The 11,416-nt window shown below is 57.0% G+C and overlaps 5 protein-coding genes across 5 annotated transcripts; all 5 read right to left on the bottom strand.

Annotated features, from left to right (window-relative positions):
- Positions 1–392: 392 nt before the first annotated feature.
- On the bottom strand, positions 393–935 carry CH63R_06724 (Tall aerial hyphae-4; the record flags this gene model as incomplete). The annotated part of the gene is made up of 1 exon (XM_018301699.1): positions 393–935. The coding sequence occupies one exon, from the start codon at positions 933–935 to the stop codon at positions 393–395; it is 543 nt and encodes a 180-aa protein (XP_018159549.1).
- Positions 936–1,901: 966 nt separating this feature from the next.
- CH63R_06723 (Deoxyribose-phosphate aldolase) lies at positions 1,902–2,696 on the bottom strand (the record flags this gene model as incomplete). The annotated part of the gene is made up of 1 exon (XM_018301698.1): positions 1,902–2,696. The coding sequence occupies one exon, from the start codon at positions 2,694–2,696 to the stop codon at positions 1,902–1,904; it is 795 nt and encodes a 264-aa protein (XP_018159548.1).
- Positions 2,697–3,283: 587 nt separating this feature from the next.
- CH63R_06722 (Zinc-binding dehydrogenase) lies at positions 3,284–4,470 on the bottom strand (the record flags this gene model as incomplete). Its single annotated transcript, XM_018301697.1, has 2 exons — positions 3,284–3,487; positions 3,547–4,470. The coding sequence occupies 2 exons, from the start codon at positions 4,468–4,470 to the stop codon at positions 3,284–3,286; spliced, it is 1,128 nt and encodes a 375-aa protein (XP_018159547.1).
- A 1,492-nt stretch (positions 4,471–5,962) lies between these two features.
- Positions 5,963–7,073, bottom strand: CH63R_06721 (glycosyl hydrolase family 61; the record flags this gene model as incomplete). Its single annotated transcript, XM_018301696.1, has 3 exons — positions 5,963–6,341; positions 6,418–6,676; positions 6,770–7,073. The coding sequence occupies 3 exons, from the start codon at positions 7,071–7,073 to the stop codon at positions 5,963–5,965; spliced, it is 942 nt and encodes a 313-aa protein (XP_018159546.1).
- Positions 7,074–8,784: 1,711 nt separating this feature from the next.
- On the bottom strand, positions 8,785–10,372 carry CH63R_06720 (Cellulose-binding protein; the record flags this gene model as incomplete). The annotated part of the gene is made up of 2 exons (XM_018301695.1): positions 8,785–9,990; positions 10,064–10,372. The coding sequence occupies 2 exons, from the start codon at positions 10,370–10,372 to the stop codon at positions 8,785–8,787; spliced, it is 1,515 nt and encodes a 504-aa protein (XP_018159545.1).
- Positions 10,373–11,416: the final 1,044 nt, after the last annotated feature.

Genomic DNA, 11,416 nt, shown 5'->3' with positions numbered 1-11,416 from the left:
GATCCAACATTGTCTGATCGTCAAGCTGGTGGCCTGCCTGCCTGGTGTAGAGTGCAGTGGTGATGGCGAAAGTTGTGACTGTAGCTATTTTTGTTGATTCAAGCTGGTGTTTGCTGAGGCCGTGCAACATACATAGACTCGAGATTCTTGGGAGATAATGACCATCATTGTAATTTACGAAAAATGGTTGATAGTCTTCCAACCCACTGCGTCGGCCAGGAGACATTGCTCAGTTTTCGCGGTTCCACATCCAGCCTTGATCTTGTCTTTCAAAGCAACTCTCCGTGAGATACTCGCCAAAGTCGACAAACCCTCCCTCGGGATCATTGACGTGATCGCATCTCATGACTGTAGTTCGAGTCAGCTTACTGGGAGATATCAGAAGTAAGGGGCTACTTGCTCTGTTCAAACTCGGTCAGCGCTTGGGTTATCATAGGATCCTCGCAGAAGTCTAAATGCGCCGTAGTAGCATCCCGCAAAGGGGAGAGATCCTGTGTTGTGCGATCCATGCCGTCTCTGGCATCCAGAGTCGTGTCCGAGGCGACGATGGTGTCGTGGGTCACTCGTTGAACCGGACTTCTTGGACCCTGCTCGCGCTCCATCCGTTGCTGGGTGGCCTCGCCTGTGGACTCCGGAGACTCGTCGACATGAAGCATCATGTCGGTCTCTTTCGCCATGATGATCTTCATGAGCTTCTTCAAGATTTCCAGGCTCTGCTCGGCAACGATGGATTTCGACCTGAGCTGGGAATGTACCCCGATCAGCCGCCGGATCCCCATCTTGGACTCGTACGACTCCAGGCTCAAGGGGTCGAGGCTCATTATGATGGAAAGAGCAACGCCGGCGGTGAAGAAATGCAACGCCACGAAGGATACGGCGTACGTGTTGATGGCTTCCCAGAAATTTGGGCTGGAACTGACGTTGACAATCTGCATGGCAGCGTCCCGGCACGCGCGGACGGAAACCTGAAAGGGATCGCCGTCGACAAGACGACAGGCGTGGGTACGTTCTCTGGTTGCTCGATAAGATAGCAGTGGCCTGTGTACCAAGATCCTCGCGTTTTCGAACGCGAGCTTGAGGGCCAAGGCCTTTTGTGTCGCACTGAGAGGACTCAGTAGTCAGCTTTCGACGACATACATGTTCAAGAATATGGGCTGTGAGAGGGGGGCTTGCCTTGAGTTTCTGCCGCCGGCAACGCTGACATGCGGTCGCAACCTTTCTCCGGACAGGTTTTCCCGTCGTAGGGGTTTCCGGGGCTATGTCATCCATTGGCGCCGTAGTTTGGTCCCGAGAATCGATAGCATGTAGATGAGAAGAGTCGAGTCGGAACGAGAAGAGTTCCACCGGAGGAAACGTGCGTGGTCTTTGGCGCTAGGCCGAATGCGGTATTTCATTCCGTTCAGCCAACTAACTGTAAGGCCGCCTTGCCTTCCGTGTGCTTGGATAAGATCACTCCGCCAGGTAATGCTCAAGTTGCAAGTCTTTTTACTGCTAGAATCACACATGTGACCTATAACTGAAAGAAGGCTTTGTATTCAGATAACTTTTGAGACTCGTGAGGACAGAAATCGGGCGTCAAAAGCGGAAAGGTGGGGAAACATTGCTGCGACATCAGAATGGAACCCCAGATGTTGACTTGTTGATGACGACCACAAATACTATCAGTTATTTTGGAATATACGAGCCATACGTCTATGTCACAGTTGTATGGTACCAATCACAGAATACAGGGGTTCCATCATCATGACTCGTGCAGAAAAAGGTTCACTTTCAAGCCGGCGGTAGAAAGAATTCCCGGCGCGGGGATGTATGAATTGCTTCGTGTAACACGATATCGATCAAAAGTAGGCAGTCCATTATCAAGTCTTTTCTGCAAAGCTTTACCGACTGAGTTTCTCCTGTCAATAGCCTCCCGAAGACGAGCCGCCGATGAGCCTAAACTCCACGGTGGTTGGCTCATCAGTAATCCCCCTCGCCACAGCAGCTTCCATGATGGCAACTGTAGCCGTTGCACCGACCCGGGTGACGCCCAGCGACATGACATGAAGCAAATCATCTAGTGTCCGTATGCCTCCGGCCGCCTTGACTTGGACCTCCGGCCTCGAGTGATCTCTCATGAGCTTCAGGTGCGGTACCGTCGCCCCGGAGTAGGTGTAGAGGCCGTTGGGCTGCTTGACGAAGCCGTATCCAGTGGACGTCTTGACAAAGCCGACGCCGACCTGGGAACAGATCTCGCACAGCCGAACGATGTGCCTCTCCTGCAGGTAGTCGTTCTCAAAGATGACCTTGAGCACGGCGCCGCGCCTGACCACGGCGTCGTTGACGAGCCGGATTTCCTCCGCCACGTAGTCCCAGTCGCCGCCGAGGACCTTGCCGACGTTGACGACCATGTCGATCTCGCTACCGCCAGCCGCCGCGGCCCCGTCGGCTTCCAAGACCTTCACCTCGGTCGTGCTGTTCCCGTGCGGGAAGCCGATGACGGGGCAGACGAGCACGCCGGTGCCTGCGAGCTCCTTCTTGGCGAGCGGGATGGAATACGGCTTGACGCATGCGGTGACCACGCCGTACTGCTTGGAGATGCGGAGCCCCTCGAGGACGTCGTCGTCGGTCATTGTGGGGTGGAGCAGGGAGTGATCAACCATCTTGGCAATCTGTCCAAGGGTCACCGTGATGGTGTTGGTGGGATTGGCGGCCATGATGAAAGTGCTAACGACGTGACGGGTAATAATTCGCAGGACGGTTGAGTGGGAGGATGGGGAGAAAGGAGGATGATAAACAGAGAAAACTTCAAGTCAACTGAAGGGCTTGAGGCCACAATTAAGTAGCTTGACATCTGCTAAAAGACTCTCAAGTGCACCCCCTCCAGCTTGGTGGCACTGCGTGTTCCACCGGAATGAATTCCCTGATTCGGCGTCGTCGGTATGGCTAACCGGAGCCAGCTTCCGATACTCGCAGCCGTGTGAGCCTCAGCTTACCCGGTCCGATTGGATTCGCCTCCGAAGAAACATCGGCTCGTTTTTGTGATCGGTTTTTATTGTATCTCGGCAATTGGATTTCTTATTCCTGGTTGATATGGGTACATGGTATCTGTTGACCGGCTTTTTCGTCGCACGCCGCGTGGCCATCACTGCATGAAACCCCAATATTACTCTCCGTCCCGCCAGCGTCTCTCAGTCCCATGCTGGTTCTTTCATAAGATTTGCCTCCCGTTCGGTGTTCATGTTTCTCTGATGGTTGGACAAATACTTTTATCATTCACGCGCTGAACTCCCCGCCCCGAGGCTCAGAAGACGGCACTGTCCTCCGATACTCTCCATACAAGCCTTTCGCCACTCACCGCCTTGTTTCTCAAGAGCACAATGGAGTCCTGCGCACGCTCTAATAGCGTGTCCCCTTCGACTATTCTTTGTGGGTTCGGCCGCACCACCTTCTGCTCTAGCAGCGCCGGGATGATCTCACATTGCATCTTGTCCTTGAACAGCTTGTTCTGTGATGGGGGGTCTCAGCCTAGGTGTCCCGTTGGAGTCTCGAGTTTGTGAAACATACCTTGAGGTAAAAATGTGTCCTCACACCCTTGACGACGACACCCTCCTTCCACTGGCCCTCGGCGGGCTCCGTCATTTGATAGACGGGAGCCTCGATCTCGGTCGGGTCTTTGATGACGACAGGCAGCATGACGGCGACCTTTGTTCCTCGTTCGGCGAGCTGCGTGATGGGTTTGAGCGACCCCGTCAGGTGGCCGATGCAGTCGATGACGTACGGCACGCCTCCCGGGCCCAGATACTCCCGGATGCGCTGCACGACGCGCGCGTCGCGGTAGTCGAAGCAGACCGTCGCGCCGAGCGATCGGAGGTACTCGTGGTGTCTGGGGCTCGCAACGACGACGAGGTTCCGGTAGCCCCAGTGCCGGAAGACCTCGATGGCGTACATGCCGACGCTCCCGGCGCCGCCCCAGAGCAGGATCGGCGCATCGGCCTCCGGGGGCGTCCAGCCCTCCGGCACAGGCCACGGCAGCGGCAGGCCGAGGTCGACGACGGCGGCCTGGAAGACGGTGACGATGTTGTCGGGCACCGTCACGGCCTCCTGCATGGTCAGGCCGCGGGGCATCTTGCCCAGCAGGAAGGTCGGGACGGTGATGAGGGTCTGCGCCGCCTTCTCCTTGCCGTCCTTGTCGTCGCGGAACGAGTACCCGAGCACCTTGTCGCCGACCTGGAGATGGACGTGGTGCGGGCCGGGGCCGACGAGGAGCACGGTGCCCGCGAAGGTGTCGCCCAGGATCCGGGGGAACATGTCGATCAGCAGCCCGCCGTCGGCCTGGTGCAGGTGGTAGGGCGTCGAGGAGGTCCACTCCACCCTGACGATGACCTCGCCGGCCTCGGGCGGGTATGTCGGAGCGTCGATGATGATGAGCGGCTCCCTCGGGGCCTTGACGGCGACCGCCGGGTGCACTGCCGGGATTTCGATTTCCATCCTGTAGTCTGCCGTGGATTGGATGTTTTCTTTTGAAGATGGAGACGTGGGGAGAGCGCTGCCGGGTTAGACTTTCCAGATATTATGGTACAGAAACAAACGAAAAGATCCCAGCCCCCCAGGTCGATCACACAAGCTGGAGCAACAAGTCGAATGCTCTCTGTCTTTAAGGAATTGCAGACTTGAGGTGGATATCACCGCTCCGGGATTTTGGGCCGTATGTAATCAAGGGTCTAATGACAGCATCATGCATGTCTAGTTTCGTCGCTAGCAGATGTTCGTCACTGCCGCCGCTGCCACAGCCCAACCAAGATCAATCTGCGGGGAGGCTTACCAATTCTGGTTGGCCCATCAAGATCAGCTTTGTGCTTCCCCCCCCCTCGTCGCCGTGGGGAAAGCCGCTTACCATCGTCTCAGGAATGTCTGAGCATTTTTTCCACGAGCTCTTCAGGTCCTTGTGACTCTGTGCAGCATCTGGCTCGTGCGTGGCATTGTCAAGCTTAGTGTACGTGGGAGGCAGGGAGGGGTTTTGTTGAGACGAACGAACGCCGTGGCGATTCGGCGCCGGAACCTGGTTGGAATGTGAAGTGGTATTGGGGATTAGTTGGGTCCGGAGTTGTTCGGCGCCGAGGCATATTACCAACGTCGAAAGACCTGGGGAAATAGGCCGAGTGTCAGCTTAGTGAGTGAGCCTGACTGACGCACAAGAAAGGCGGGACGCAGAGAAGACTTCCGGGCTGGGACGACATGAGCAAAAAAGGGAGCTTCGGCGGTGCTCGGCGAGCTCTGGAAACGCCGATCCGGCTCCTTAGCCCCACTACCTCCGCAATTCCGGAAGAGTTTTCGGGGCTAACTGTGGCCGTCGATCGTCAAGTCTACACCAAAACTTCGGAAACCAAAGAGCCCCTGAGAGACACTTCAACAACAAGCAACCGTCCGGAGCAAGAGAATGATCAGTGGGAGGCTTGAACTCCCGGCCTTGGCATTACTCGACATGTCTGGTGACATATTAGTACCACGCTCTAACCAACTGAGCTAACCGACCCGTGGTTGTGTGAATGAAGAGCTTCCTCTGCTGTTCATGTGTGACTCCACTGCGTGATTTTACCGTCGTCAACTGGCCTCCACAACTGCTGGCGGGGCAAGCCAACGATCGGTAGGTGAATGGGTCGAACAAGCCAGGAAGCAGTCCGCCTCATTCAAGCATGTGCAACAATTTGACCGTCGCATGCGGAATATGATCCTTTCGCAGCAATTGAAACCCAGAGTTGTCGGGTTGGGCCAAAGGCTTTAACGAAGTACGACGGCTTCGTTGTTATTTGCTGGCTCACCTACATCCGCTTCGGCGAATAACTATTTACAAGAAACTTTCTCAATGAGACGGGGAGAAAAAACCCCAACACCAGCCTCAATGATTGGTTGCGAAGCCCATGGTTGACGTTTGCCGCCATCACCTTCACCCAACCCCAAGTTTGCCCATCCGGCCGACTACTTACGGCAAACACTGACTGTAGTGCTCGTTCGAGACCTTGCAGGTGCCAGTCGCGCACGTAGTCGCACCGGTCCACCCCTTTCCGCCGCATTGTCCGTAGAGGGGCGCGCCGGAGCCCCCGCTGTTGGACGGTGCCGAGCTGGTTGGGGGCGGGCTCGACGACGTAGGAGGTGGGGAGCCGCCGCCGCCGCTGCCGCCGCTGCCGCCGGAGCAGCTGATGACGGCGGGGCCCGGGATCGAGTAGGGTCGGCCGCCGTTGGTGGGCCTGCCGGTGTTGTCGTAGATGCTGACCAGAATGCCGGGGTGCGATGCGGAATAGGCGCCGGGGAAGCTGACGAAGCTGGAGCCGGCGTTGTTCCCGGAGCCAGTGACGCGGATCCTGCATTTGCGTTTAGTTCCCCCCAAAACAGTTCTCGCATTTGCAGAAGCCTGAAGATTTGACGTGCTGAACTTACTGCGCGCATCCCATGTAGAACTGCGCCTCGCCTTGGACCGAGGCTCCGTGCAGGGCGATGAGCTCCACTCGCAACAAGTAGTCGCCGGGGGCGACACACGAGGGCAGCGTGAAGTAGTGCCATCCTCCGTTGGCGATCATGGTATCGACGGCCCACGTGCTCCCGCTGAGACCGGCCTCGGCGGCTTTGAACCACTTGAGTCCGGCCGTGCCGGTGCTTGCGGCGTTGTCGACCTTGGCGAGGTAAGCAATGATGGGACCTGGAGGTGAAACAATGAGTTAGATGTAAACTTGGCAATGGAAATGAGAACGCATCCAAACAGATGAGGTGGGGGATGGTGATCCGTACGTACCTTTGTGGCTCGCAGCGATGGGATGGTCGGGATCGTTGCTCCCCTGGGGACCTCCAATGACATGCCCCCACCAGGCACCGACCTTGGCGCCCGCCGGGACGGAGATGACGTTGCTGTCCTTGTACTGGATGTTGTTGTTGCAAGCGAAGCCGCCGTCGTTGACGTTCTGGATCGGGTTGTTGCTGGAGGTGGCCCGGACCCCCTTCAGAGCGCCCTGGTCGACGCCGTTGACCGAGAGCTTCTGGAAGATGGCATGGCCGGAAACACTGACGGCGAGGCCGAGGACTACTGCCGAGATCTTCATAGTGCCAGTTCTTCAAGGTCGAGAGTATCTTTTTCGTGATCGAGAGAAGGCTGGAGTGTTTGGGAGCGTGGACTGTCACATCTTTTTTGACCATGCAGACAGTCTACTGGCTTTTTATACAAAGGCCCTTTTCATAGCAGCAGCACAAAAACCGTGGAGATGGAAGGGAGCGTGTCCTTCCGCATGGTCCCAGCGAACTCATTGCATCGGTATCTCACGATCCGTGATTTTGCTTCTTCGGGCACTCAATGCCACACACGCCAGCCGCGCTCCCAGGGGGTCGCGTAGTAGCGTACCAGAGTTTTCCCCATATCTGCACCAACCCGCGAGGCCCTCGCGGAACCTCGGGTCGAGACCGTCTCGCCACGCTGGACTGGCCAGGCGGGATTTTGCCCCCCCCCACCCCCTGTTCCGAAGAAGGGTGGCAGCATATTTAAGCATACTTGCTTCTCCTGGAGAAGGAGATCTCGCTTGCACCATTTGGCAACTCTTAGCGGGCGAGGACTGAGCGCAACCTCAACCCCCCCCAACCCCCGGTCCACGTCCGGAGTGTGACGTCCGGAGACAGGCAGCGGGATTAGAACTAGCGCCTCCTTGGCGGATGCTTGTCAGTGGCTGTCAGAGATTGACACTTTCCAGATGACCTCGAATTGGAGGGGCTGCGTCGTGGTGACTGGCGAGGCTATCATACTGGTTTATTGAAGTGGTGGCGTTCGGATGCTAGCCGTAGCCCTCGGGTACAGGTTCAGTCAGTGGCCGTCCGGCTGACTCCCTTGATTGAAATCTCGGGATCATTGATTGATTCGGCCCTTTGCTTGCGACACCATGGACTTTGAGCCCCGTGGGTAGGTGTTTGCGTGGCAACGGCCCTTATTTGCCGCGGCTGAAATTCATTAGGGGTGTATCTTTTGGTATTCACTAATACCCGCCTTCCATCCTCGACAGTACCCTTGTGAGAAATCGCCACAACCCAAGGAACAAAAGGCTCCAAGTTCATTAAAAGCCGCTGATCATTTCCGACTTTCATTGATGGGACCATGTCAGGATGAACCCCTCGGAGATGTATGCCTTCGCTCCTCGATCACTTTGTGCCTCGTGATCATGGCAATCATGATCCTAAAGCCCCCCATATCATGTTGTGTCAACAATGAAATGTCGAGACCCCTCGAAAATCTGTCCCAAGATCCCGAACTAGACGACTTTTGGGACCTAGCAAGCACGTCAGAAAATGTGCTAACGGCATTCGCGTTTGCACATTCTGTACACGCATCTTCCTGTATTCCCCTGCATAGGCTGGCGGTGTTGTATCTGATTAGGGCAAAAAGCTCAAGCACGTACTCTTTTGAGATGATGCTCAACACTGATGGAAGGAAGGGGAAGACATCTAGGGCGGCAACTCGCAACCGGGGCTGCATAAGATTCGAGAACGTGACTGAGAGAAGAGGGACAGCTGGAGTCGAGTCTGGGGAGTGCACAAGTCCAGTCACCTGCGTCTACCGCGGAAGTATTAGAGTACAAGTACTTAACCCTGACCTTGGGCAAGAGACTGGCTTAGAAACGTTTTGTAAAATTCTCTTTCCAGGTTTCTTCTCTCATTGAAGCAGAAGACTTGGAAGCAAGGGACAGCGGAACCCTGTCAAACGAAAATAGGAGTGTTTTCCATTGTGAATCATTCAATTCGTCATCAGGGTAGACCTTCCCACGGCTGCTCTCAGCCAGTGTAGTCCTTCATGGCGTCGCCGATGGCATTCAACTCCTCCCCTTCCTTCAGCGGCTTCCCGCCTCTCAGGTCCTTATTCGTAGCCTGGATCAACACCCGGCGATAGCTCGTCAAAGCGGGCGTGCCGCTGTCCGTCACCTCCAAGATGAGGTGCAGCAGCTGGCCCCTGGCCAGGGGCTGCCGGCTGATCAGGTCCATGCACGACTTCTCCGGCTCCGGCACCGTGACCCGGATCTTCCTCCCCTGGGCGTCGAGCTTCTCGATGCCGAGCTCCGAGACCTCAAAGTGCACCAGCCACTGCGTGGCGCTGGGCTCGCGGTACTGCCACCACTTGAATACCAGGTCGTCGCCGTCCGGGTCGTACGTCTGCGACGCGTCCAGCTCGATGGTCGATCCGGCCTCGGCCTCGAAGTGCAGCGGCGCCAGCGTCCGGGAGCCGTTGACGATGACGATCGGGTGGTGGTTCGTGGAGGCGACGTCGGGGTTGAGAGACCACTGTATGCGGGCGGCGAAGTCGTTCTGGAAGGTATCGCGCCACCTCCAGATGGAGGCCTGGTTGGAGCGGTACGTCTTGCCGTCGACGCCGACGACCGAGTCCGACATGTCGCTGTAGTGCCTCCCCCGCTGCCCGGCGTCGCTGGCGTCCGTCAAGGCGTAGCGACCGCCCCACGAGCCGTATTCGGGGTGCTCGCGGTCGCCGAGGCCGTTCTGGATGAGGTAGAGGAACGTCGGCGTGTCGCCCTCGGGAATGAAGAGGAAGTCGGGGTACGCCGAGCCCAGGGGCCCGATCTGGATGTTCTCCTTGATCCACGGCTTCGAGACCTTTGAGAAGTCGGGCCCGCCCTGGTCGAAGCCGTAGTACTTGTCGCCGGAGATGCCGGTCCAGGCGGCGAGGCCGTACTGGTTCCAGCCGTGGATGGAGGAGATGTAGAAGACGTCGGGGAACTGGGTGCGGATCCAGGCCGAGGTGTCGTCCTGGTCGGAGATGGTGTAGACTCGCAGCTTCGCGCGCAGCCTGGCCGCTTCCTCGGCCGAGTGCTTGTCGCGGATGGTCAGGAGGACCTGGGCGAGGACGTTGGTGCCGCCCCAGACGAGGACCCAGAGGGGTTCTGGCGAGGGGGCCTCGACCCTCTCGAGGAGCAGTTGTGCGCCGTCGGTCAAGGGCTTGTCGGCGCCGACGCCGGCAAAGCCGTACACCTATCCGAGGGTACGTTAGTTTTTGTACTCAATCCTTCCTCTCACGCGACAAACATTGGGAGAAGAGGCATACTGGTGGGCCCGACTTGACCAGCGCTCGCAGACTATCGGCTGACGGGTATGGGAATTCGGGATGTGTGTGTTTGTTGAGATTGTCGACGGCCCCGGCGTAGGCGTCGAGGATCTTGTGGATGTCCTGCGGGCAGACCTTGTTCTTCATCCATGTCGACGAAACGGCGACGAGGCCTTCGGTCTGGAACTGGTTGGAGTAGAGGAGGTAGCGGACGAGAGACTCGGCGTCGTCGGGTTCGTTGGAGATATCTGTGAGGACGAAGACTCTGGGCTTGTCGGGGAACGTCTGGAAGTCGGTTGTCTGGGACATCTTGACTATGAATTACTGTGCGCCGTCGTAGTTCGCCGGGTGATAAACGTCTTCTTTTTTTCCGAATAGCAACGGGCCGGGGTGATTCGAGCTCGAACGATCAAGATTGAGGCAACCGAGATTGAGCAACCAGGTCCAAGACTCTGGAAAATTGATACAATTGTCTCGTGTTGACGTCGGGCAAAGTATTGCTTCCCTTATGACGAAGACCTCCTGCACGACGTGCTTACGGGTGGTTAGGATGCTTAGGATTTCCTTGTTGGGAACCTCGCGTCTATTCCCTTTCCGCTGGAAACCTGGCCCGAACCACCTCTTTGGTGATGGATAAACAAACAAATAGTCTCGGTCGGTTTCCGGCGGCACCGTTGAAGAATTGGGCAGTGTGCCAACCCCGCAGTCCGGCCCTATGCCGACTTCGGGAGTCGAAACTGGCCGGTTTGGGGCATGTCAAGCGCCCACCCATGCGCGCCGTGTGGGGACGGCAACTCCAGCCTCAGTGTTCACGAGGGATGCACCAGCTCCTCGGTCTGGGGTTGCGTCATTTAGCAAGGGGGGAGGGGGACGAGTTCCCTCTTCCATGGAAGTCGAACGGTGCTTGATATCAGTTTTCTGGCTCCAAACGGAGATGCGCATGTCCAGACGCGCGGTAAGAAGAGGTTCTCCTGTGGCTTTGGGAACAAGTGTAAACTTCCCTGGGCAAGATGGATCAACTCCAAGGATCAGTCAGGCGCACAACCATGCTCAGCCAAGCCAGGTACTGACTGTACTGACTTGGGTACAGAAACAACAGAAAACGTGAAAATCATGCATTAACCCCTAATCAGGAAACGCCAACCACCCACGACTCTCCAAGAGTCTCTCACAACACAACGCCACACCGATTCGGATGAACTCCGGTCAATGCGAGGCTTTCGGCAGCGACACCGTCTTTTTTTCATTGTTTTGTTGTGGTGTTTTTGGACTCTGGGGACTGAGGGGGGGGGGGGGGGGCGCGGGGACACGAGGGCGTCCAAGCCTCTTTTGTCCAGGTCGAACAACTCCCCG

Source organism: Colletotrichum higginsianum, chromosome 4, assembly GCF_001672515.1.
Source record: "Colletotrichum higginsianum IMI 349063 chromosome 4, whole genome shotgun sequence".
Classification (NCBI taxonomy): domain Eukaryota; kingdom Fungi; phylum Ascomycota; class Sordariomycetes; order Glomerellales; family Glomerellaceae; genus Colletotrichum; species Colletotrichum higginsianum.
The sequence above is the reverse complement of the archived record's forward strand: the minus strand, read 5'-3'. Positions and strand labels throughout refer to the sequence as shown.